General features: G+C 44.5%; 1 protein-coding gene across 3 annotated transcripts in view; it reads left to right on the top strand.

Moving 5' to 3' along the window:
* The first annotated feature begins 2,232 nt into the window (after positions 1-2,232).
* Positions 2,233-27,048, top strand: part of KCNH7 (potassium voltage-gated channel subfamily H member 7) — a 406,313-nt gene continuing 381,497 nt past the window's right edge. For 2 of the 3 annotated variants that reach the window (XM_069733057.1, XM_069733055.1), the window contains exons 1-2: positions 2,235-2,571; positions 24,741-24,971. In XM_069733057.1, the coding sequence (XP_069589158.1) occupies positions 2,496-2,571; positions 24,741-24,971 (307 nt within the window). In that variant the 5' untranslated portion in view covers positions 2,235-2,495. Of the gene's footprint in view, positions 2,572-24,740; positions 24,972-27,048 lie in introns of all 3 variants that reach the window. The other variant, XM_069733056.1, reaches the window with a different exon arrangement.

Genomic DNA, 27,048 nt, shown 5'->3' with positions numbered 1-27,048 from the left:
GTGTATAGAAGCGCACTGCTCCACTGCCTCCTGCTTGCCAGGGGGCGGTGTGCTCCTGTCCTGTGTTTAGAAGCGTACTGCTCCTCTGCCTCCTGCATGCCAGGAGGTGTTCTTCTGTCCTGTGTTTAGAAGCGCACTACTCCTCTGCCTCCTGATTGACAGGGGGGGTGTGCTCCTGTCCTGTGTTTAGAAGTGCACTGCTCCTCTGCCTCCTGCTTTCCAGGTGGTGGTGTACTCCTGTCCTGTGTTTAGAAGCGTACTGCTCCTCTGCCTCCTGCTTGCCAGGAGGTGTTCTCCTGTCCTGTGTTTAGAAGCGCACTACTCCTCTGCCTCCTGATTGACAGGGGGGTGTGCTCCTGTCCTGTGTTTAGAAGTGCACTGCTTCTCTGCCTCCTGCTTGCCAGAAGGTGTGCTCCTGTCCTGTGTGTAGAAGCGTACTGCTCCTCTGCCTCCTGCTTGCCAGGGGGTGGTGTGCTCCTGTCCTATGTTTAGAAGCGTACTGCTCCTCTGCCTCCTGCTTGCCAGGTGGTGGTGTACTCCTGTCCTGTGTTTAGAAGTGCACTGCTTCTCTGCCTCCTGCTTGCCAGAAGGTGTGCTCCTGTCCTGTGTTTAGAAGCGTACTGCTCCTCTGCCTCCTGCTTGCCAGGAGGTGTGCTCCTCTCCTGTTTTTAGAAGTGCACTGCTCCTCTCCCTCCTGCTTGCCAGGGGGTGGTGTGCTCCTGAAGATTGACAGTTCATATCAGCAGCATGGTCACACCACTGATCTGAACTGTGATATCTGCCTTGCTGCTAGAAAATGCACCTTTGCTTTTGCAGAATCGGATAAGTGCAGGGGCACTGCTCTGATGCCAGATCTAGCAATATGGTGAGTTTCAGAGTGGCACATGCAAGCACAAGCTCTTTACCTAGCTGGAAACCTGGGCACGGAGCAGAAAAGCATAGAATTAATAATTAGTGATGAGTGAGCGTGCTCGGATAAGGTGTTATCTGAGCATGCCCGGGTGCTAATAGAGTGCTTTCAGCATGCTCTAATACTGTGTTTGAGTCCCCGCGGCCGCATGTTTTGTGGCTGCTCGACAGTGGGTGGTCCAACTGACAAAGCCATCACTGGATGCACCGCCTACTGGACTCCTCAGCGTTTCAGCCTCAAACATACTTGAATTCAGTTACACAGTCAGACTCTGATGCTGCCTGTGATTTGTGGTTCCTTAATTATTTATGTTTTGTATATTAACAAAATTGCCTTTTTTTTATGAAGGTGCTGGATCCATTTATCATGTGTCATCCAAAAATTCAAAGCTTCTCCCATCAGCCTTGTTAGCCAAGAGGGCGTGGTGCTCACCTCTTCTCTGTGGATGTCTTCTTGATGATTAGCTTTAGATATAGCAGAGTATTACATAATATTCTTTGAAATCCATAGTTTGTACAGTACACGTGCGATGCTGCGGCGGTTCTAGGGCGCGGTGTTCATCTGACCTGTGTGGATGCATGGTGACTCCCTCCATGTTGCTCTTTGCAGGATGGGCCCCTGATAGCCACTCCATCTGCGCCGCCTGAGCGATGCCGGACGTTTTCATCCGTTCCATTAATTACGACTTTCTAAAAAGTTGCAAAAATTGTCGCGACTCCCGCTCAGTCTCCCTCCTACCAGGGGAATTCTTGGTAGTTGCATCAATTTTGCGAAATGTGCGACTTCTGATGCCAAATTGTCATAAAAACGGATCAAAATGGATAAAAGGCCAACTTTGACAAAAAGTCATCTATTTTTGACGACAACTAATGCCACAAGACAAAAAAGAAAAGAGACTAAAAAAACAAACAAATGATGAATCGGGGCCTTCCTTTCTTTGCACTTGTGACCTGTGAAATTGAAAACGCTGCGGTATATGTTAGTGCCATGTAAATAGATAGGATTAACATTATGGCTACTGCTGCAGAACATCTTTAACTGTGACATTTCTGGTAACTTTTCGCACTTCTCTGATGCCAGCCTGCCATACATGCCAGGTCGGTGACATTACAGCAGTGGCATGCACATAGTTAAGCCATGGTGCCTGTACAAGGCATTTTCCTCATGACAGCTCCCCGGGCTGAGAATGACATGTGCCAGCTGCACACAGGGGGCTCCCATCAGGGGAGGGGGCTGCTGCAATAAGGCAGCCATGGAGCCTCCTATAGAGCCTGCGCTGGGCCTGCCTCCTCCTCCTCCTCCTCCTCATAACATCGCTAGCTGTGCCTGAGGCTGGAGGTGAGGAGGGGAAGCACAGAGACCCTCACAGTCCCTGCTTCAGGGGGAGGGGGCTGGCTCCGGCACCTGCATGTGTGCTCGGGCACTCCAGGACCCCCGTGTGCAGCAGCAGCAGCATCCCTGGGCTCCATTGTTCAGAGCACAATGCTGTGTGAGGAAGAAGAGGAGATGCTTCACATGATCCAGTGACAGCTCCGGGGACGGCAGTGTGCACACTCGGGGAACCGAAGCCCACTCACCTCCGAAAATGCCTGTGAGGAGAGGACATGTGGCCCCACAGAACACCTTCCTGGGGACCATTATCAGGAAATTTGAAGGACAGAGTGAGTATGTCATCCATGTGCATCATGTGCGGACTCCAGGCTGCTGTGTGACTCCATGGGCATTATATGGGCACACTACCAGGCGGACTGTTACCACAGGACCGTGCACCAACCATACCCATATATATATATATATATATATATATATGTATATATATATATATATATATATATATATATATATATACGGACTCCATGCTGCTGTGTGACTCCATGGGCATTATATGGGCACACTACCAGGCGGACTGTTACCATAGGACCGTGCACCAACCATACCCATATATATATATATATATATATATATATATATATATATATACGGACTCCAGGCTGCTGTGTGACTCCATGGGCATTATATGGGCACACTACCAGGCGGACTGTTACCATAGGACCGTGCACCAACCATACCCATATATATATATATATATATATATATATATATATATACGGACTCCAGGCTGCTGTGTGACTCCATGGGCATTATATGGGCACACTACCAGGCGGACTGTTACCATAGGACCGTGCACCAACCATACCCATATATATATATATATATATATATATATATATATATACGGACTCCAGGCTGCTGTGTGACTCCATGGGCATTATATGGGCGCACTACCAGGCGGACTGTTACCATAGGACCGTGCACCAACCATACCCATATATATATATATATATATATATATATATATATATATATACGGACTCCAGGCTGCTGTGTGACTCCATGGGCATTATATGGGCACACTACCAGGCGGACTGTTACCACAGGACCGTGCACCAACCATACCCATATATATATATATATATATATATATATGTATATATATATATATATATATATACGGACTCCAGGCTGCTGTGTGACTCCATGGGCATTATATGGGCGCACTACCAGGCGGACTGTTACCATAGGACCGTGCACCAACCATACCCATATATATATATATATATATATATATATATATATATGTATATATATATATATACGGACTCCAGGCTGCTGTGTGACTCCATGGGCATTATATGGGCACACTACCAGGCGGACTGTTACCATAGGACCGTGCACCAACCATACCCATATATATATATATATATATATATATATACGGACTCCAGGCTGCTGTGTGACTCCATGGGCATTATATGGCCACAATACCAGGCGGACTGTTACCATAGGACTGTGCACCGACCATACCCATATATATATATATATATATATATATATATATATATATATATACGGACTCCAGGCTGCTGTGTGACTCCATGGGCATTATATGGGCACACTACCAGGCGGACTGTTACCATAGGACCGTGCACCAACCATACCCATATATATATATATATATATATATATACGGACTCCAGGCTGCTGTGTGACTCCATGGGCATTATGTGGGCACACTACCAGGCGGACTGTTACCATAGGACCGTGCACCAACCATACCCATATATATATATATATATATATATATACATATATATATATATATATGTATATATATATATATATATATATATATATATATATATATACGGACTCCAGGCTGCTGTGTGACTCCATGGGCATTATGTGGGCACACTACCAGGCGGACTGTTACCATAGGACCGTGCTCCAACCATACCCATATATATACATATATGTATATATATATATATATATATATATATATATATATATATATATATATATATATACGGACTACAGGCTGCTGTGTGACTCCATGGGCATTATATGGGCACAATACCAGGCGGACTGTTACCATAGGACCGTGCACCGCAGGGCGGCAGAGCTGTATGGCACATTACCCATATATATATATATATATATATATATATATATATATATATATATACACACACACATATTACCCATGTATATATAGGACCGTGCACCGCAGGGCAGCAGCGCTATATGGCACATTACCCATATATATACACATATATTACCCATATATATATATATATATATATATACACATATTACCCATGTATATATACATATATACTGTATATGTGTCTGTGTATGTGTGTATATATATATATATATATATATATATATAATGGGAGTGCGGTCACTTATAGGAGATGTAGTGTGCTGGTAACTTTATAATGACACCTCAGGACACAATGTCTCACTGGCACTGCATGCGTGCTTACTGTGGAACTTGTGAGATATATATATATTTATATATATATATATACATATATATATATATATATATATATATATATACATATACATATACACATGCATAATCTCAAGTCCAGTATATATTTACTGTCTATATCTCTTATTTCTTATATACATGTATTGTAGACTTAATCATTTTCAATATACCAGTGTATATATATATATTTATTCAGTGTTATATTTCATATGTACGCATATATTGGGCTTGATTGTTTGAGATATATATATATATATATATATATATATACAATACTTGTGTATTTGTATACTTGTATATTGTCAACTTGTTTGTATTAAAAGTCTGTCATGCTCATATATGGTATATGCCTGGGTATTACATTTTATGCATCTATCTATTATCTATCTATCTATTATCTATCTATTATCTATCTATCTATCTATCTATCTATCTATCTATCTATCTATCTATCTTCTTTCTATTGTCTATTATCTATATATCATCTATTATCCATTTATCTCATATCTATTGATCTATTATCTATATATCATCTATTACCTATCTTCTATCTGTCTATCTTCTCTCGCTCTCCTGTATACCCCTCACGTGCTCAGCTTTGGTACATTACATCGCTGCTGTCTGTGTTATGCAATCATGCGTGTGACAGATTTACTTCTGGTCATTTCCAAAGTCCCGGAGTTTCCCATCCTGTAATATATAATCTGTATATTGAACATTGCACACTAAATATGACAGATATATTTATTTACCTAAAACAGGAGAAAGAAACAATGATAATATGAATAAATAGTAAATATTTCCAGTAATAGCAGAGCTGAGCTTTTATTCCTTGGAGCTGAATTTGTTGAGTGGCAGAGTTCACCATTAGGACAGTAGAACGTGCTCCGTCCGTGTATGAGGCTGAGGACACACGGAGACTTTGGTCCGGCAGCACGGACATGAATGACTGTGGATGTGGCCTCGCTGGGGCAGGCAGAATGACACAACAGTTGCGTAAAAATCCCAACCTGTTGAGTTTTTTGGTCGCAGGTCACATGCAGCTTTGATCGCATGGAAATCCGTTTGTTGCAAATAAGTGAAAACACACAGGACTTGCCGGCGTCACACATGGATTGGTCTTATGACTTGATATAGCATTATCGAAGCGGCCGTGTAGTCCTAGCCTAATGCCACATTCACACTCGCAGTATTTGGTCAGTATTTTACATCAGTATTTGTAAGCCAAAACCAGGAGAGGGTGATCAATACAGAAGTGATGACGTGTTTCTATTATACTTTTCCTCTAATTGTTCCACTCCTGGTTTTGGCTTACAAATACTGATGTAAAATACTGACCAAATACTGAACATGTGAACATGGCCTAAGGCCGGTTTCACACGTCAGTGTCTCCGGTACGTGAGGTGACAGTTTCCTCACGTACCGGAGACACTGACACACAGACACATAAAAATCAATGCATCTGTGCAGATGTCATTGATTTTTTGCGGACCGTGTCTCCGTGTGCCAAACACGGAGACATGTCAGTGTTCGTGGGAGCGCACGTATTACACGGACCCATTAAAGTCAATGGGTCTGTGTAAAACACGTACCGCACACGGATGTTGTCCGTGTGCAGTCCGTGTGCTGTGCAGGAGACAGCGCTACAGTAAGGGCTGTTTCCCCCACTGGTGCTGAAGCCGCGATTCATATCTTCCCTGCAGCAGTGTTTGCTGCAGAGAAGATATGAATAATAGTGTTTAAAATAAAGATCTATGTGCCCCCGCCCTCCCTCCCCCTGTGCGCCCCCTCCCCCCCCCCCCCCCGCTGTTCTGAAAATACTCACCAAGCTCCCTCGTTGGCTGTCGCTGCTTCCTGTTCTAGCCGCATCTTCTCCTGTATGCGGTCACATGGTACCGCTCATTTACAGTAATGAATATGCAGCTCCACCTCCCATAGGGGTGGAGCCGCATATTCATTACTGTAATCGGCGGCACCACGTGACCGCTCATACAGGAGAAGCTGCGGCGAGGACAGGAAGCAGCGCCAGCGAGGGAGCAGGGTAAGTATTTTATTAACAGCGGGGGGGGGGGGAGGTGCACAGGGGGCGGGAGGGGGTTGGAGACAGGGATCTTTATTTTAAACACCCCCCCCCCAAAAAAAAAAAAAAAGATATTTCATATCTTCTCTCCAGCGAATGATGCTGGAGAAAAGAAATGAATGGCGGCTTCAGCACCAGATGCAGGGGACAGCACTTAACTGTAGCGGTGTCTCCTGCACGGTGCGTGTGGTACCGAGTCGGCACACGGGCGGCACACGGATGCCGCATGTGTGCCACACTGATGTACCACGTGAGCACATGGACACGAATAATTCCGATACCGATTTTTTCGGTACCGGAATTATCTGGACGTGTGAGACTGGCCTTAGAGATAGTCCATAAATATAAGCAGAAGTTGCCTTTTCTAGTTGGAAACTACACAAAAAAAAAAAGTCCGGGAATAATTGGATGCCTTCAAAGAGGATGATTAGAATTCGGGCGGCGTGCAGCACAAGGTCGATGTGTAGGTCATTAAAGTGCAATGCACATCATACACGATGCAGGAGCCTCGCAGAGGTGTGCGTTACAATGTGTTAACGTACATTTCCCTAAAGACCATGTAAACACTCGGGTATTGGTGACAGCAGCGACTTCCGTGCGAGCTCAGAACTGCAGACTCAGCACAGTCTTAGGGCATTTTATATTAATTAGGCTTCCAGTAATTATAAATGGCTCATTAATTTCGTAGATTATTTTTGTTGCTGCGCAGATGCTGATATTTTATGTTGCCATTTACTGGAATTTATAAGAAGTGAAGGAAAACAAACACAACTACAATTTTGAATAACTCCAAAAAGTTATCGATTTTGCCTAATGCCATTTTTGCTCAAAGATCTGCAACTTTTTGCTCTTTGACGCTTTTCAATGCTAAAGTGGGGATGTTAGCTAAGGGTACCGTCACACAGTGCAATTTTGATCGCTACGACGGCACGATTCGTGACGTTCGAGCGATATAGTTACGATATCGCAGTGTCTGACACGCTCCTGCGATCAGGGACCCCGCTGAGAATCGTACGTCGTAGCAGATCGTTTGAAACTTTCTTTCGTCGTCTACTGTCCCGCTGTGGCGGCATGATCGCATGGTGTAACAAAGGTGTGCACGATATCGTATACGATGTGCGCATAGTAACCAACGGCTTCTACATCGCACATACGTCATGAAATTATCGCTCCAGCGTCGTAGATTGCAAAGTGTGACAGCAGTCTACGACGCTGGAGCGATATTGTTACGATGCTGGAGCGTCACGGATCGTACCGTTGTAGCGATGAAAATTGCACTGTGTGACGGTACCCTAAGTGATTGTGCTACAAGACAGATTAGGAATTAGGACTTTTTAAAGAGTCGGGGGAAGGGCGGAGATAGGAGGTCACAGTTCTACGCCTGTGAGTGAAGTGAAGTGAAGTGGACCAAAAACAAAGAACTTTTATATGTAAAGATTCAACAAACATCATGCAACGTGCTTAATAAAATAGTCTCAAATAAAGACAACATTGCATACAATGGTCACTTACGCTAGGTTCACATTTGCTTTCAGGAGGGCTGCGGATGGCTGCTTATATTTGCATTTCCGTGTGGTCGCAGCACACGTCAAATCGGCACATGCGAATGTATCCGCATACAACGCATGTCCCTACGTACCCAATGTTAAAGATAGATACGCAGGGAAAGGCAGGACGCATACAGAAGTAGGCGGAGGAAGAAGGGAGGAAGTGCGCAGCCCTCCGCACCCCTCCTGAACGCAAATGTGAACCCGGCCTTAACTAGTCCCCCAATAATAACTTTCTCATATACAGCCAAGTTATCTGCAGGCAGCAGACAATTATCAAACATTCTGGATGATTGGACAATCAGGGAATAGTATAAAATGTATCGATAGAGGGAGAGAACCTAATGTAGGATAATGTACAGTATTAGTATAGTATCTATATACTATCTGTACATCTAGCTATATACTCTCTCTATGTATCGATCAATTTATATACTATCTATTATCTATCTATTTATCTATCTACAGCTGCTTCTCACAAAATTAGAATATCATCAAAAGCTTAATTTATTTCAGTTCTACAATACAAAAAGTGAATCTCCTATATTATATAGAGTCATTACACACAGAGTGATCTATTTCACGTGTTTATTTCTGTTAATGTTGATGATTATGGCTTACAGCCAATGAAAACCCAAAACCCAAAAGTCATTATCTCAGTAAATTGAAAAACTTTATAACACAAGCTTGAAAAATTATCTTAAAATCTGACATGTTGGCCTACTGAAATGTATGTTCAGTAAATGCACTCAGTACCTTGTTGGGCTCCTTTGGCATCAGTACTGCATCAATGCGGCATGGAGGCGATCAGCCTATGGCATTGCTGAGGGGTTATAGAAGCCCAGGTTGCTTTGATAGCAGCCTTCAGCTCGTCTGCATTGTTGGGTCTGGAGTCTCTCATCTTCCTCTTGACAGTATCCCATAGATTCTCCATGGGATTAAGGCCAAGCGAGTTTGCTGCCAATCAAGCACAGTAAACTAAATAGCCCCAAGTGTAATAACCTATCTGGGTCTGCAATACCAAGATAGGTTATTACACTGTTGGGGCTATTTAGTTTGGAAAAACGAAGACTAAGAGGTGATCTTATGTTAATGTATAAATATATGAGGGGACAGTACAAAGACCTTTCTGATGATCTTTTTAATCATAGACCTGAAACAGGGACAAGGGGGCATCCTCTGCGTTTGGAGGAAAAAAGGTTTAAGCATAATAACAGACGCGGATTCTTTACTGTAAGAGCAGTGAGACTATGGAACTCTCTGCCGTATGATGTTGTAATGAGTGATTCATTACTTAAATTTAAGAGTGGACTGGATACCTTTCTGGAAAAGTATAATGTTACAGGGTATATACACTAGATTCCTTGATAGGACGTTGATCCAGGGAACTAGTCTGATTGCCGTATGTGGAGTCGGGAAGGAATTTTTTTCCCCAATGTGGAGCTTACTCTTTGCCACATGGTTTTTTCTTGCCTTCCTCTTGATCAACATGTTAGGGCATGTTAGGTTAGGCTATGGGTTGAACTAGATGGACTTATAGTCTTCCTTCAACCTTAATAACTATGTAACTATGTAACAGTGATACTGTTGTTTGTAAACCAGGTATTGGCACATTTGCCAGTGTGGACAGGTGCCAAGTCCTGCTGGAGAATGAAATTTCCATCTCCAAAAAGCTTGTCGGCAGTGGGAATCATGAAGTTCTCTAAAATTTCCTGGTAGACGGCTGCGCTGACTTTGGTCTTGATAAAACACAGTGGACCTACACCAGCAGATGACATGGCTCCCCAAACCATCACTGATTGAGCATCTATCTATCTATCTATCTATCTATCTATCTATCTATCTGTTATCTATATCTATCTATCTATCTATCATCTATCTATCATCTATCTATTATCTATCTATTATCTATCTATCTATCTATTTTTTATCTGTCATCTATCTATCTATTATCTATCTATTATCCCTCTATCACATATCTATCTGTCATCTATCTGTCATCTATCTATCTAGCTATCTAACTATTATCTATCATCACATATCTATCTATCTATCTATCTATCTATCTATCTATCTATCTATCTATCTATCTATCTATCCATCCATCTCTTTCTGGATAAATAATAAGAGGCAGCACTTCTTTATAACAAGAGCAAAAATTGGAAAGTGTATTCCATGTCTAAAAGTCTGTCTATGTCTCTATGAAATAAAAAAAAGTGATTAGTGTTTTCTCATACAAAAATGGTTGTAAAACCACCAAGATTATCACCCAAAAAAACGATTACATATAAAAAATAATCCTCCAAAAAATTGGGGAAGCACTCCAAAGTCGAATGCTTAAAACATTATATTAATTAACCCACGCTAGCCCTGGGCTAATTAAAATCCATTTTTTCCTCATCTTACTTTGGAATGCTGCCCCATGTTTGGAAGTCTTTCTTTCTTTATTATCAACAAAGATATAGATCAAGGTTCTGCACTGTTCCTGAGCGAAGGACTCCAGAGTCGACCAAATTACACCAAGTTCCCCAAATCTATGATCATACTGTGCTGCATATTCATCATACAGTATGAATACCCCTGTAGACATGCCGTGTACCCCTTGCTACTAGCTTCAGCTCAGCATTGATAGCAGCAGTGATGGAGTCTGACACTGTATTCCTTCTCGGTGTCAGTCCTTACTGTGCTTTTTTCATTCTGGTCACTCCCCAGAAATGGAAATATAACATGTAGTGTCATAATCCAAAGCCACAGAGCCTGCACAAACCTGCCCTGATAACACTGTCCTAGTGACACCGGAAGCTTGTAAAGTCATTAATCACAGCTGTTAAATGGCAGATTGCAGAGATTTCACTGGGAGCCGGGGTATAAAATATACAGTGTCCTATGGACGCAGGAGACCCGTGTATGGCGGACAGATCTATGTGCTGTGGAAGCCTCATCCTGTAATAGGGGATTCTCCTCCAGGACACGGGACACGGAGGTTTATATCAGAAGTCTGTATGAGCACAACACGGTATGCCATCATAGGGTCCGTGTGCTGCATTCAGTAGTCGGGACCCCCATCCACTGGTTCTCAGCGTACAGGTGGTCCTGCAATCACAGTCCTCCAAAAGGAATGATCGTACAGAAATCTATCTATCTAGAAAAAAATGGAACAGCACAACATAGAATGAATGGCGGGTGCAGGGTTTCCCCAGCAAAACATCCAATTTTTTTTGCAAGGGATAGAGAGATAGATAAAAAAGAAAAAGCAACAGGCAGCACTCCAATATTTACAAAAGAAAGTGTGGACTTTATTCAGCCCAACTAGCATGGCGACGTTTCGGTTCAACTGAACCTTTTTCAAGGTCCACACTTTCTTTGGTAAATATTGGATAACTCTCTATCCCTATGTGTCTGTCTCTTTCACTCTCTCATTCTGTCTGTGTCTCTAGATGTGTCTTGGTCTGTCTCTCAATCTGCATCTGTCTCTCTCGCGTTCTCCGTCTCTCGCGCGTTCTCCGTCTCTCTCACGTTCTCTGTCTCTCTTGCATTCTCTGTCTCTCACGCTCTTAGTCTCTCTCGTGTTCCCTGTCTCTCTCACGCTCTTAGTCTCTCTCGCGCTCTCTGTCTCTCTCGTGTTCCCTGTCTCTCTCACGCTCTTAGTCTCTCTCACGCTCTTAGTCTCTCTCGTGTTCCCTGTCTCTCTCACGCTCTTAGTCTCTCTCGCGCTCTCTGTCTCTCTCGTGTTCCCTGTCTCTCTCACGCTCTTAGTCTCTCTCGCGCTCTCTGTCTCTCTCGTGTTCCCTGTCTCTCTCACGCTCTTAGTCTCTCTCGCGCTCTCTGTCTCTCTCGTGTTCCCTGTCTCTCTCACGCTCTTAGTCTCTCTCGCGCTCTCTGTCTCTCTTGTGTTCCCTGTCTCTCTCACGCTATTAGTCTCTCTCACGTTCTCTGTCTCTCTCGCATTCTGCATCTCTTTTGCGTTCTCCGTCTCTCTCGCGTTCTTCATCTCTCTCATGCTCTTAGTCTCTCTCGCACTCTCCGTGTCTCTCACGCTCTCCATCTCTCTTGCGTTCTCCGTCTCTCTCACGCTCTTAGTCTCTCTCGCACTCTCCGTCTCTCTCGCGCTCTCCGTCTCTCTCACGCTCTCTGTGTCTCTCACGCTCTCTGTCTCTCTCGCGCTCTCTGTCTCTCTCGTGCTCTCCGTCTCTCTCGCGCTCTCCGTCTCTCTCACACTCTCCGTCTCTCTCGTGCTCTCCGTCTCTCTCGCGCTCTCCGTCTCTCTCACACTCTCCGTCTCTCTCGTGCTCTCCGTCTTTCTCGCGCTCTCCGTCTCTCTCACGCTCTCTGTGTCTCTCACGCTTTCTGTCTCTCTCGCACTCTCCATCTCTCTCACGCTCTCCGTCTCTCTCACACTCTCCGTCTCTCTCGCGCTCTCCGTCTCTCTCACACTCTCCGTCTCTCTCACACTCTCCGTCTCTCTCGCGCTCTCTGTCTCTCTCGTGCTCTCCGTCTCTCTCGCGCTCTCCGTCTCTCTCACACTCTCCGTCTCTCTCGCGCTCTCCGTCTCTCTCACACTCTCCGTCTCTCTCGCGCTCTCCGTCTCTCTCGCGCTCTCCGTCTCTCTCACGCTCTCTGTGTCTCTCACGCTTTCTGTCTCTCTCGCACTCTCCATCTCTCTCACGCTCTCCGTCTCTCTCACACTCTCCGTCTCCCTCGTGCTCTCCGTCTCTCTCACGCTCTCCGTCTCTCTCACACTCTCCGTCTCCCTCGTGCTCTCCGTCTCTCTCACGCTCTCTGTGTCTCTCACGCTCTCTGTCTCTCTCGCGCTCTCTGTCTCTCTCGTGCTCTCCGTCTCTCTCGCGCTCTCCGTCTCTCTCACGCTCTCTGTCTCTCTCGCGCTCTCTGTCTCTCTCGTGCGCTCCGTCTCTCACACTCTCCATCTCTCTCGCGCTCTCTGTCTCTCTCGTGCTCTCCGTCTCTCTCGCGCTCTCCGTCTCTCTCGTGCGCTCCGTCTCTCACACTCTCCATCTCTCTCGCGCTCTCTGTCTCTCTTGTGCTCTCCGTCTCTCTCGCGCTCTCCGTCTCTCTCACGCTCTCTGTCTCTCTCGCGCTCTCTGTCTCTCTCGTGCGCTCCGTCTCTCACACTCTCCATCTCTCTCACGCTCTCTGTCTCTCTCGCGCTCTCTGTCTCTCTCGTGCTCTCTATCTCTCTCGCGCTCTCTGTCTCTCTCGCGCTCTCCATCTCTCTCACACTCTCCGTCTCTCTCACGCTCTGTCTCTCTTGCACTCTGTCTCTCTCGTGCTCTCCGTCTCTCTCACGCTCTCTGTCTCTCTCGCGCTCTCTATCTCTCTCGCGCTCTCTGTCTCCTCTCTCAAGCTCTCCGTCTCTCTCACACTCTCCATCTCTCTCACACTCTCCGTCTCTCTCGTGCTCTCCGTCTCTGTCGCGTTCTCAGTCACTCAGTGTCTCAGCATCCATTCTAAATCGGTTGCCTGTGTCACCAAAAAAATGGCAGGTCCTCTAAAGCAGGGGTCCCCAACTCCAGTCCTCAAGGCCCACCAACATGTCATGTTTTCAGGATTTCCTTAGTCTTGCCCAGGTAATAATTGCATCACCTGTGCAATGCAGAGGAAATCCTGAAAACATGACCTGTTGGTGGGCCTAGAGGACTGGAGTTGGGGACCCCTGCTCTAAAGGCTTCTCTGTGTTGTGTCCAGTAGATGACGTCCGGTTGTGTCCAGTAGATGAGGGTCTGGTTGTGTCCAGTAGATGAGGTCCGGTTGTGTCCAGTAGATGAGGGTCCGGTTGTGTCCAGTAGATGAGCGTCCAGTTCTGTCCAGTAGATGAGGGTCCGGTTCTGTCCAGTAGATGAGAGTCTGGTTCTGTCCAGTAGATGAGGTTCCAGTTCTGTCCAGTAGTGAGGGTCCAGTTCTGTCTAGTAGATGAGGGTCCGATTCTGTCCAGTAGATGAGGGTCCGGTTCTGTCCAGCAGATGAGGGTCCGGTTCTGTCCAGTAGATGAGGGTCCGTTCTGTCCAGTAGAAGAGGGTCTGGTTCTGTCCAGTAGATGAGGGTCTGTTCTGTCCAGTAGATGAGGGTCCGGTTCTGTCCAGTAGATGAGGGTCTGGTTCTGTCCAGTAGATGAGGTTCCGGTTCTGTCCAGTAGTGAGGGTCCGATTCTGTCCAGTAGATGAGGTTCCGGTTCTGTCCAGTAGTGAGGGTCCGATTCTGTCCAGTAGATGAGGTTCCGGTTCTGTCCAGTAGTGAGGGTCCGGTTCTGTCTAATAGATGAAGGTCCGGTTCTGTCCAGTAGATGAGGGTCCGGCCGTGTGTTAGCGCAGGATGACACATTCCACATGTAGCAAGGACTGGGTCCTGACACAGGACGGTGGAAGCGTTCACCTAAGGGAATATTAGGGAATATTTCTCCTCTCCATTTTGCTGAGATCGGATTCTCCTTTCTGATTTAGAGACTTAAGATACAAATCAATAAGGAGAAGTCGGCTTTATCATAAGTGTTTCTCGCTCCGATTTTTCAGTATAATATACAAGATTTTGCGAGTTTACAGTAAATACCTTTGTCCTGGATGCAAGATGTGTTCATGGAAATAGATACTTTTCATCACCCGTGTCCTGTGTAATGGAGAACGTGCGTGCCTCTCCTGTTTCATTTCTTGGATTATGCTGGAGTTTTCCACTAACAGCGCATTCAATTCTGCAATATCCCCTGACTCTGAGGCATCATGCACATGGTGGAGCCTGGACGTAGGCACCCGGCGTCCCGTCACACCCCACCACAGAGCTGTGAACACAAAGCCACATGCACAGGAATTATCGACCCGAATACTTTACATGAAAATTGCCCAAACCCGACGACCATCTCATGTGTATGGGGGGCTTCCGACTCCATGGAAATAATGATCGGGAAATTGCTATTTCAACACCCAATGGCCAATCCTTACTATGCATGGAGGAGTCAGGAGTGACAGCTCCATTTGTTGGCCGACAGCCATTTCATGTATATGACCAGCTTTAGTTATTTTTGGCATTAAAATGTATGTAACCTCTTACACAATATAGTAAAATAGTTACATTTTTTAGTGTCCTTTCTAGCCTCCTCCATGTTCTGTGCATCCTCCTCTAGATTTCCCCATGTTCTGAGCATCCTCCTCTATCTTTCCCCACGTTCTGAGCATCCTCCTCTAGCTTTCCCTACGTTCTGAGCATCCTCCTCTAGCTTTCCCCACGTTCTGAGCATCCTGCTCTAGCTTTCCCCATGTTCTGAGCATCCTCCTCTAGCTTTCCCCATGTTCTGTGCATCCTCCTCTAGCTCTCCCCATGTTCTGAGCATCCTCCTCTATCTTTCCCCATGTTCTGTGCATCCCCCTCTAGCTCTCCCCATGTTCTGAGCATCCCCCTCTAGCTCTCCCCATGTTCTGATCATCCTCCTCTAGCTTTCCCCATGTTCTGATGATCCTCCTCTAGCTTTCCCCATGTTCTGAGCATCCTCCTCTAGCTTTCCCCATGTTCTGAGCGTCCTCCTCTATCTTTCCCCATGTTTTGAGCATCCTGCTCTATCTTTCCCCTTGTTCTGTGCATCCTCCTCTATCCCCATGTTCTGATCATCCTCCTCTAGCTTTCCCCATGTTCTGAGCATCCTCTGGCTTTCCCCATGTTCTGAGCATCCTCCTCTAGCTCTCCCCATGTTCTGTGCATCCTCCTCTAGCTTTCCCCATGTTCTGTGCATCCTCCTCTAGCTTTCCCCATGTTCTGTGCATCCTCCTCTAGCTTTCCCCATGTTCTGTGCATCCTCCTCTAGCTTTCCCCATGTTCTGTGCATCCTCCTCTAGCTTTCCCCTTGTTCTGTGCATCCTCCTCTATCTTTCCCCATGTTCTGATCATCCTCCTCTAGCTTTCCCCATGTTCTGATGATCCTCCTCTAGCTTTCCCCATGTTCTGAGCATCCTCCTCTAGCTTTCCCCATGTTCTGAGCGTCCTCCTCTATCTTTCCCCATGTTTTGAGCATCCTCCTCTATCTTTCCCAATGTTCTGTGCATCCTCCTCTATCCCCATGTTCTGATCATCCTCCTCTAGCTTTCCCCATGTTCTGAGCATCCTCTGGCTTTCCCCATGTTCTGAGCATCCTCCTCTAGCTCTCCCCATGTTCTGTGCATCCTCCTCTAGCTTTCCCCATGTTCTGTGCATCCTCCTCTAGCTTTCCCCATGTTCTGTGCATCCTCCTCTAGCTTTCCCCATGTTCTGTGCATCCTCCTCTAGCTTTCCCCATGTTCTGTGCATCCTCCTCTAGCTTTCCCCTTGTTCTGTGCATCCTCCTCTATCTTTCCCCATGTTCTGAGCATCCTCCTCTATCTTTCCCCATGTTCTGTGCATCCTCCTCTATCCCCATGTTCTGATCATCCTCCTCTAGCTTTCCCCATGTTCTGAGCATCCTCTGGCTTTCCCCATGTTCTGAGCATCCTCCTCTAGCTTTCCCCATGTTCTGTGCATCCTCCTCTATCCCCATGTTCTGATCATCCTCCTCTAGCTTTCCCCATGTTCTGTGCATCCTCCTCTAGCTTTCCCCATGTTCTGAGCATCCTCCTCTAGCTTTCCCCATGTTCTGAGCATCCTCCTCTAGCTTTCCCCATGTTCTGTGCATCCTCCTCTAGCTTTCCCCATGTTCTGTGCATCCTCCTCTAGCTTTACCCATGTTCTGAACCTCCTCCTCTATCCCCATGTTCTGATCATCCTCCTCTAGCTTTCCCCATGTTCTGAGCATCCTCCTCTAGCTCTCCCCATGTTCTGTGCATCCTCCTCTAGCTTTCCCCATGTTCTGTGCATCCTCCTCTAGCTTTACCCATGTTCTGAACCTCCTCCTCTATCCCCATGTTCTGAGCATCCTCCTCTAGCTTTCCCCATGTTCTGAGCATCCTCCTCTAGCTTTCCCCATGTTCTGTGCATCCTCCTCTAGCTTTCCCAATGTTCTTTGCATCCTCCTCTAGCTTTCCCCATGTTCTGTGCATCCTCCTCTAGCTTTCCCCATGTTCTGTGCATCCTCCTCTAGCTTTCCCAATGTTCTGTGCATCCTCCTCTAGCTTTCCCAATGTTCTGTGCATCCTCCTCTAGCATTCCCCATGTTCTGTGCATCCTCCTCTAGCTTTCCCCATGTTCTGTGCATCCTCCTCTAGCTTTCCCCATGTTCTGAGCATCCTCCTCTAGCTTTCCCAATGTTCTGTGCATCCTCCTCTAGCTTTCCCAATGTTCTGTGCATCCTCCTCTAGCTTTCCCAATGTTCTGTGCATCCTGTGTTCTGCATGAAGTCCCACATTATAAATACAAATATTTAAAGGGGTTGTCTTGTAAAAAGCAAATTATGACCTATCCACAAGAAGTAATAAGTTATTGATCAGTGGGGGGTCTGACTGCATCAATCTGCAAAATGGGGATCTTTTATCTGCACTAGAATGGCGCGGCAGTGTGCATGCTGACCACCACTTTATTTATTCCTTATGTGGCTGCGCTCAGCTTCTTCTCCATAAAAAATGAATGGAGTGGGGGTCAGGCATCTGCCTGCTGCTCTATCATAACGGGGATAAAAGTGCTCCCCATCAGAGTAAAAATTACCTAGGCTGCAAATCCCAGTAGTCGGACAGCCACCGATAAGTAACCTTTCGTCTGTACTGTATAGATGATACCTTGTTTTCACTGGACATCCCCTTTAATAATTAAATACACTGTGACTATATAAAACTTTTCCTTCTAGCAAACGCGTTTCTCCAGCACCAAGTTTTTCCTGTAAAAGGTATTCTGATTTTCCTACATAATTTGGCCTATAGTTACATGGAGGAACTACAGGTCCTATTAGACAACTTTGGTACCACATGAAGGCACTGTACAGCCAAATTTACAAAGTAGTGGACATTCCCTTAAAGAGAATCTGTCACCGGGTTTTGCTACCTAATCTAAGATCAGCATGATATTGAGGCAGATACCCTGATTCCAGTTATGTATCCCTTATTGAGCTGCTTAATGCAGTTCTTTTTAACTCATTGCTTTATCACTAGAGGACTGACAAACCTGCTGTCATGTAGTTCAACCCTGCCCCCACCACCTCTTGGCAGCTTTCTGCCTATGCACAGTGTTTAAAGAAAGCTGCCAATCAGTGGTGTGGGCGGGGTTGTACAGAGCTCAGCATTCAGAGAACTTCTAGATTTGCTGCAGAGAAAACTCTTTTTTTAACCAAAACTGCAGAGTGTAGCCCAGTAAGTGATATATTGCAGGAATCGGGCTCTCTTTCCCTACATCACACTTCTCTCAGATGGGGTACCAAAAACCTGGTGAAAGATTCCCTGTAAAGCTCTTTGCCTCTTATGATATTGATCATCAATCCTTAGGCTATGTGCACACGTTGCGGATTCCATTGCGGAAATTTCCGCAGCGGATTTGCAAAATCCGCAGTGAAAAACCGTGCGGTTTTTACTGTGGATTTACCGCGGTTTTTAATGCGGATTCTGCTGCGGTTTTCCATCTGCAGTTTTCTATTGGAGCAGATGGAAAACCACTGCGGATTCCGCACAAAGAATTGACATGCTGCGGAAAATAAACCGCTGCATTTCCGCGTGTTTTTTTCCGCAGCATGTGCACAGCGGTTTTTGTTTTCCATAGGTTAACATGGTACTGTACACCACATGGAAAACTGCTGCGGATGAATGCCGACTTCAGCACCACACACAAGGGACAGCGCAGTCTCTCCTGCACGGTCCGTGTGGTCCTCAGGCGGCACATGGGCGGCATACGGTTGCCGCACTTGTGCCACACTGATGTGCCACGTGAGCACACGGACACGGATAACTCCGGCACCGATTCCTCCGGTACCGGAATTATCTGGACGTGTGAGACTGGCCTAAAGCAGCGCTCTAAAGTCCGCAGCTCTGGCTTGGGCTACACACACAGAGCATATACCGGCTCAATAGTACGTCAGCGGGTACACAACGCTCTGAGAGAATGAATATGCACACCCATGGACGTACTATTGAACCGGTACACTGCTCTTCTCTGTACGTGCAGATGATTCAGGAGCAGCAGTCATTAGTGCGTTGTATGACCGATCAGTGGGGGTCTCAGGGCTCAGACCTACACCGATCAGAAACACTCAATAGTGCATATATTATATATTTTTTTTCCAAAATGACAGGTACAACTAAACAGAGATCATTGCTATAAGATTTTGGGGGTCCAGCCATGTGCACCTCCAGCGATCAGATGGTAGCAGGTCCCACAACAGCTGAATGTAGACAGTATGTAAGAAGATGCAGATACTGCCCACATTCCCCTTTGAAGACATACAGTAGGTATTGCTGCAGTGTATCGTAATATGTATTGTGAGGTGTGTTATTGGTGATAGTATGGTGTTACACCCAACAGTAGGGAGAGTTGATATTAATGTTTGGGACTAGCCCAGAGTGGGAGCGGCCAGAGTGCAGGGGACAGAGACCGTTTCCTGTCAGAAAGTCACATAAGGCCCAGTGTGCGCCAGAAGCAGATGTATGGTCTGGATAGTGAGCAGCGCCGCATGAAGTGGGGGTCCCTGACGTGAGTGGATAGCGAGTGCTCAGGAAGGATATAATGGAACTAGAGAGAGTACAAAGGAGGGCAACAAAATTAATAAAGGGGATGGGAGAACTACAATACCCAGATAGATTAGCGAAATTAGGATTATTTAGTCTAGAAAAAAGACGACTGAGGGGCGATCTAATAACCATGTATAAGTATATAAGGGGACAATACAAATATCTCGCTGAGGATCTGTTTATACCAAGGAAGGTGACGGGCACAAGGGGGCATTCTTTGCGTCTGGAGGAGAGAAGGTTTTTCCACCAACATAGAAGAGGATTCTTTACTGTTAGGGCAGTGAGAATCTGGAATTGCTTGCCTGAGGAGGTGGTGATGGCGAACTCAGCCGAGGGGTTCAAGAGAGGCCTGGATGTCTTCCTGGAGCAGAACAATATTGTATCATACAATTAGGTTCTGTAGAAGGACGTAGATCTGGGTATTTATTATGATGGAATATAGGCTGAACTGGATGGACAAATGTCTTTTTTCGGCCTTACTAACTATGTTACTATGTTACTATGTTACATGGAGTAGAAGAAGGAAAAGTGACCGAAGGATGGAGGGATGCATTGGCGATGGGTTCTGGGACGGGACGCCTAGCAGTAAGGCCCTGAGTTTATAACTCAAAGAGGTAATGGGCCTGGGCGGAACAGGTAATGTGAAATGAAGTGAGGGCCCCCGGCGGGAGTTCCAAGGTGTCCGCAGGCAAAGGAGCTAAGTACCGGACATTTTGGCAAACTAGTGATCTATTATACTTAGTTGCCACCAAGTTGCTGTTCAGTAAAAGACTGTTTTTTGTTGGCTGGTGGTCTCCCTCAACTGTTCAACATCTGGTCCTGCTCAACCAAAATCATCAGTAGCATGCGGCCTACAAGGGCATAGCGCCCCCATAGAGGAAGCCCACACACCCAGCCAGGCCCGCCATCTTCTTATAATGTGCCGGGGCGTAGTAACCTTGCCGGAGGTTACCGCAACGCTACAAGTACATGGAGCTGGACACCGCAGATCTATACACTATGTAATGGCCATTCTTAGTTTTTCCAATGCTGTTCCCATTGAAGTGAATAGAAGCTGAGCTGCATTACACGAGAGCGGCCAATAGACAGTATAAAGAGCTCCATATATTGTGCACATACAGCTGCTGATAGACCCTCTAACGGCTGATCGGTGGCGGTGCCAGGTGTCAGACCACCAATGTTCTGATATTGATAAATTATCCTGAGAATAGACCTTTAATATAAAAATTCTGCACTACCCCTTTAATTCAAACAAGTTTCTATATTGAGTGAGTGAAAGTCTATCAAAGTTTGTTTTGTTTTGTTTTTCACTTCTGTTTTGGAATATATTTCATTTAAGAGGAGAAAAAATATTTTACCTACTTTTGTCACAGAACACAATGACTTTGCCAAAAAAAAAAGATTTATATCTATTGACATAGAGAATAAATGAGAACAAGCCCGCTGATTGTGATAGAATGTTACAATTATTCATATGGAAATTGATACATTCTAGCACTGAGCAAAAAAAAAAAAAAAACCTCTTTATCCCATTCTTGATTCTATTCCAACACAACCTGGCGAATGTGACAATCACTAATTCTCTCACTACTTCATATTAACAGAAGTGACATTGTGAAATGAATGCAGAGAGATGATTTAATTAGTTTTATGTAATCAAATGCAATGGGAAAGTCGACGCGTTTTCATAAATGAGCTGTAAGAAAAAACTTTTCACAATATTAGTGGGAAAATCATAGCAAAATGGAATTTTAATATTCCTAAAGTATAAAATTACTAATTCACATACAAAAATCCCCCAAAAAGTCCATGATTTGGCCTCTGCTATAAAGCTGTTGATGTGAGAAAGCCAAGTGATGGCCAATATAGATGCCACCATGGCGTTCATAGGGTTTGTTGCTACCCCAGCTTTCCTGGACTGCGGAATGGTTTATATACATTCATTTACACAGAAAATTACTGAATAATTGCAACTTGTGCTGCTAAAATCCATTTGGCGGACAATAGTAGCTCATTGAACTCTGGATGCGAAACGCGTCATTTTTCATGATGCTTATCTGAACTCTGCAAAATAAAGGCTGAGGTCTCATATACTTTGTCTAGTTGTCTACCGAATGATGGTTTGGTCACTAGTTATCCCTCCCGACTCTCTGCCGAATGCTCCTGTGCTCTCTACGAGAGAGCAGCTATCAGACTCCCCTGGCGGTGGCTTATCTCCTTAAGAATAACAGGATCGGCAGTGGAAAAAAATGGAACATGCCTGATCCTTATCTACCCCGACATTGTTTTTTTTTTGGGGGGAGATTGTCGTAAGGCCTCCCTACACATCACACCGTGGGCCCAGCTCACCGATATCTTTGGCTTCAGCCGACATTAGTTTAGTGTGTATTGGAACCTTTATTCCTACTCAAATAATGTATGGAGACTTTTTTTTGCCATAGAGCATTGATTTAAAGTGACTCATACCAGTCAAACTTGAGATCCATCTTTAAGGGTGTTTCAGTGTTTTTGCCCCTCATCAGCACAGAGTATAATTTTGGTTGATTGAATGAGATGTCTTAGATGCAGTGCAGGGAGTACCAGCTCTGACCAAACAATGAATGGAGACTAATGGGGTGAAAAGCAATACACAGCGTTATCTACAGATGGGTGTCTCATTTGGTTGCTATTAGTCATTTTGCATATTTCTTAAGAATAAGTCTCCATACATAGTTGGGTCTCTTCAATCAGATCCAGCACTCCCTGAGCTGTATCTAACACATCTCATTCAGTCAACCAGAATCATATTCTGTGCTGATGAGGGGCAAAATCACTGAAACACACAGTGTAATCTACAGCTGAGTCCCTGGTTTGGATGACATCCACAATATTCAACCTCTACTCTATCCTCTATATCTCTGGGGGGGTCCCAGAGGTTGGACCCCCAGCAATCAGGAAGTTACCTTTCATCCACAGGAATAGGGATAACGTGATTCAATCTTGGTGGAACCTCTAACCATATTGTTTCCATACAGTACAATTGAATTTTTTTCTTCTAAGTTGTATTCTCAGAGGTTATTTTCCCATTTTTTCAATTTTGAATGCATTTTTAAATAAAGCTAAAATTTTATGTAAAAAGGACAAAGAGACCAATATTGGCCAAAATCTTACAATATCCTTCTTAAAATGATATGATTAAAGATCATAAACACAGGACAGTTAACCTACATAGGCTACCATATTAGTCATTGTAGAAAAAGGGCCGATAATCCTTTTTATTTAAGGTAATTTTATTTTTTCTTTTACAAGAACCTTTTACGATACCTTTGTGTATTGCATGCCTGTTTCTAAAGGTTTCTCCATACCAATCTGGACTAAAAACATGCTGACCGGATAATTGCCTTCTTGTGATATTATCCCTGGTGTCTGTGTCTCTAAAGCCAATTAATTAAATGACGAGCTCCTCTGGGGAAGGTCCTAAAATGATTTTTTCAGCAATAAACAAAATAAAGGATAATGATTTTTATACTTAATACGTATGTAGCTTCTATAAGGCACCCGTCAAATGTTATCTACTTTCCTGCAGTGGGATAGTGCCCTTCCCTAAAAGTGAGACACGAGTGGTGCCTGTTGTGAATTCTGCTTTTGGGCTCCCTCCGGTGGTTGTAGGTGGTAATGCAGTTGTCCCTGGGCTGCAGTCTTGGACAGGTGTATCTACTGATTGCAATTCTGACTGGGGTATTTAGGTGTGCAGGACTCATTAGTCTTTGCCAGTTGTCAATGTTTCCTGGGAAGTGTTGGATCTTTGTCTGGCTTCTCCTGCTTAGCTGCCAATTCAGCAAAGATAAGTGTCTGTTTCTTTTTCTGTGGCACACAAGCTGTGTGCTTATATTCTGTGCTATTCATTTGTTTTTCTCTTGTCCAGCTTAGACTGTGTCAGTGTTTTCTCAGTCTTGTTGGATTCTCTGGAGTTGCAGATATACGCTCCACACCTTTAGTTAGATGGTGGAGTTTTTGTATTTTCTGCTGTGGATATTTTTGGAAGGATTTTAATACTGACCGCTTAGTATCCTGTCCTATCCTTTCCTATTTTAGCTAGAGTGGCCTCTTTTGCTAAATCCTGTTTCCTGCCTGCGTGTGTCTTTTCCTCTACTACTCACAGTCAATATTTGTGGGGGCTGCCTATCCTTTGGGGTTCTGCTCTGAGGCAAGGTAGAATTCCTATTTCCATCTATAGGGGTATTTAGTCCTCCGGCTGTGACGAGGTGTCTAGGATTTGTTAGGCACACCCCACAGCTACTTCTAGTTGCGGTGATAAGATCAGGATTTGCGGTCAGTATAGTTACCACGTACTCCAGTGAAAGTTTTCATGCTGCTCCAAGGTCACCTGATCATAACAGGTGCCTCATGAACAGCTTTGAACCAAAATCATCTTTCGGCACTCATCTTGGGATATCTTGAACCAAGAGAAAGTGTGAAGAACACATGTGTATGTCACATTTGTGGTTCATAGTTGGAAATGAGTGACACCAAAGCAAAGCTCCTATAGGGACGTATTTTATGCCTCCCTACAGCACTGCAGGTTGAGGAAAGCCCGGGTTGCATAGTAGCCCCGCCCCTGAGGAGTCAACAATTCTACCTATTCTATAATAACTTGAGAAGGCATGAAAAAATAAAATAAAATAACGGAAGATGTTATAAAATCACATTTTAATTGTATTCACCAACATTATTTTTCTTTTAACTGTAATTTATATTTTTGTTACAGATAAAAAATTCATTATTGCAAACGCCAGGGTACAGAACTGTGCAATTATTTACTGCAATGATGGTTTCTGCGAGATGACAGGATTCTCAAGGCCAGACGTCATGCAGAAACCTTGCACCTGTGATTTCTTACATGGGCCGGAGACCAAAAAACATGACATTGCCCAAATAGCTCAAGCCTTGCTGGGGTCAGAAGAGCGGAAAGTTATAGTCACCTATTATCATAAAGATGGTAAGTCCAGTATACAAGATCTCGTTAATTAGCATCTATAATTAGAGTGCTATTGATTAATCTGTATAAGTCTGTCGTTGGCTCGTTCCAGGATACTGTTGATCTCTTTAATGGATGTTGTGTTTAAAGCCATCCCGAGGGACCATCTATAGGACGGGATTTAAAGGGAGTGCATGGATAGAGGTCAAATGACTTTCAAGTCATTATTCATCATCGTTCCTTAAAACATAACTAGGACAATTCCTACAAATATTAATTTTGCACCCCTTGTATGTTATATCTTGATCAATTCAAAACTCCACGTCGTCAGTCTAACATTTTCTATTGAAAGTTAAATGTTAAAAATAACTGAAATTTCCCATCTCGACATTTTTATATCCAGTTTTTGTTTTTTCAAGCAGTTCTGTTACCAGATTTCACATAGCAAAATGAACATACTATTAAAGAAATATTTGGACCTGATGGGGCTGATGTAGTTACTTTGGCAATCCATGTCAAAATGGCTGCATGATCCTTTTCTGAATTTTCTACTTAATCTCCGCCTACCTAGCCTGATTGACAGTTTCCCTCCTCCTGCAGCTACTGGGATATAACACCATTCAGTAGGTGCTGCGGCTGGCACTCAGGCTGGATGAGCGGAGACTGAATTTGGGCTCATGATCTCTCTCGATAGCAAGACTTATCAAATGCTCATTTTAATAATGGGATTAAAGAGCCATTGTTTTTTTATTTCTAAGTAAGTACACCAGCCATATCAGGTCTAACACATCCATTTAATAAGATATGTAGCCTGTATTCTGAAATCTAGTGACAGATCCACCTTGAAGGCACCGTCTGCTTTTCAGACATCAAAGCAAGATGATTACAGGTATACACAACAACTAGTTATAATATTTGTGAGAGAATCATTACATTTTCGAGGACATTCCACCAGATCCTAACTGGACAGTTTTTACTGTTTTTTATTTGTTTTTGCTTCCTTTGCATTTGGGTTCTTTTTTTTTTTTTATGTGATCACTTTTGACCTGGTGATGGCTCCTCTAAGCGTTCATCTTCCCTGTAGCGCCCCCACAGGATAAAGAAAGTATTGCATGGTGCAGAATCAATGTACTGACATCTCAGATCCTCCCAGTGTTCTTTGATTTGTGTTGTTTTAGCTCTTGGTCTTATATTTGCAAAATTATCCTCAAACTTTAATTACTTGTCGCTTGGGTCAAGTATGATGGACTATTTGTCATGTTACAAAGTATATACTGTATATTGTTTTGGCTATTGTGTGGACATACTTACCGTAATTGTTAATTTTGAGTATTCCCTTTAAAAAATGTACATCAATTTGAAGGTTTCAGATATATGTGGTGACGTGTGACTTCCTAGCCAATAGCCGTGTTTAGGAGCTGAGAAGGCTGCTTCCAAAGATAATTTGGTTGTTTAAGTGACCAGAACATTATGAAGATCCTATGATGGAGTAGAAGTTAAAACTGTTGACGTGTCACACTGGTTTCTTAAGGATGAAAGTAACCAATTAGGTCAGTGTGTGTGAGATTGGGGTTTGTTAATTGTCCCCAACATAGAGCGTCACTAATATAATTTGATTTTCATTCTGGCAGAAAGACGTTTTATGCCAGGAGTCATGGGGGTGGAGCTAAAGCTGTGAAGGGTCACAATGTTCTGGATATTACAGTGCCTATTCCTCCTTCATTAATTGTCCCTTATTTTTGTTAAGCGGTAGCTGTTCTTAAATCCCGCCCAGTGATAAGAACCAGATAATGTGACTCTTAGCTACTTCAGCTCCGCCCCCGTGACTCCTGGTGTGCTCTGCATAAGAACCAGAACACTGTGACTCTTAGCTACTTCAGCTCCGCCCCCGTGACTCCTGGTGTGCTCTGCATAAGAACCAGACACTGTGACTCTTAGGTACTACAGCACTGCCTCCATGACTCCTGGTGTGCTCTGCATAAGAACCAGAACGCTGTGACTCTTAGCTACTAGAATACTGCCCCCATAACTCCTGGTGCGCTCTGCATAAGAACCGGAACACTGTGACTTATAGCCACTACAGCACCGCCCCCATGAC

The sequence above is a fragment of the Ranitomeya imitator genome, chromosome 7 (assembly GCF_032444005.1).
Source record: "Ranitomeya imitator isolate aRanImi1 chromosome 7, aRanImi1.pri, whole genome shotgun sequence".
Taxonomy (NCBI): domain Eukaryota; kingdom Metazoa; phylum Chordata; class Amphibia; order Anura; family Dendrobatidae; genus Ranitomeya; species Ranitomeya imitator.
This window is presented reverse-complemented; position numbering and strand designations above follow the sequence as displayed.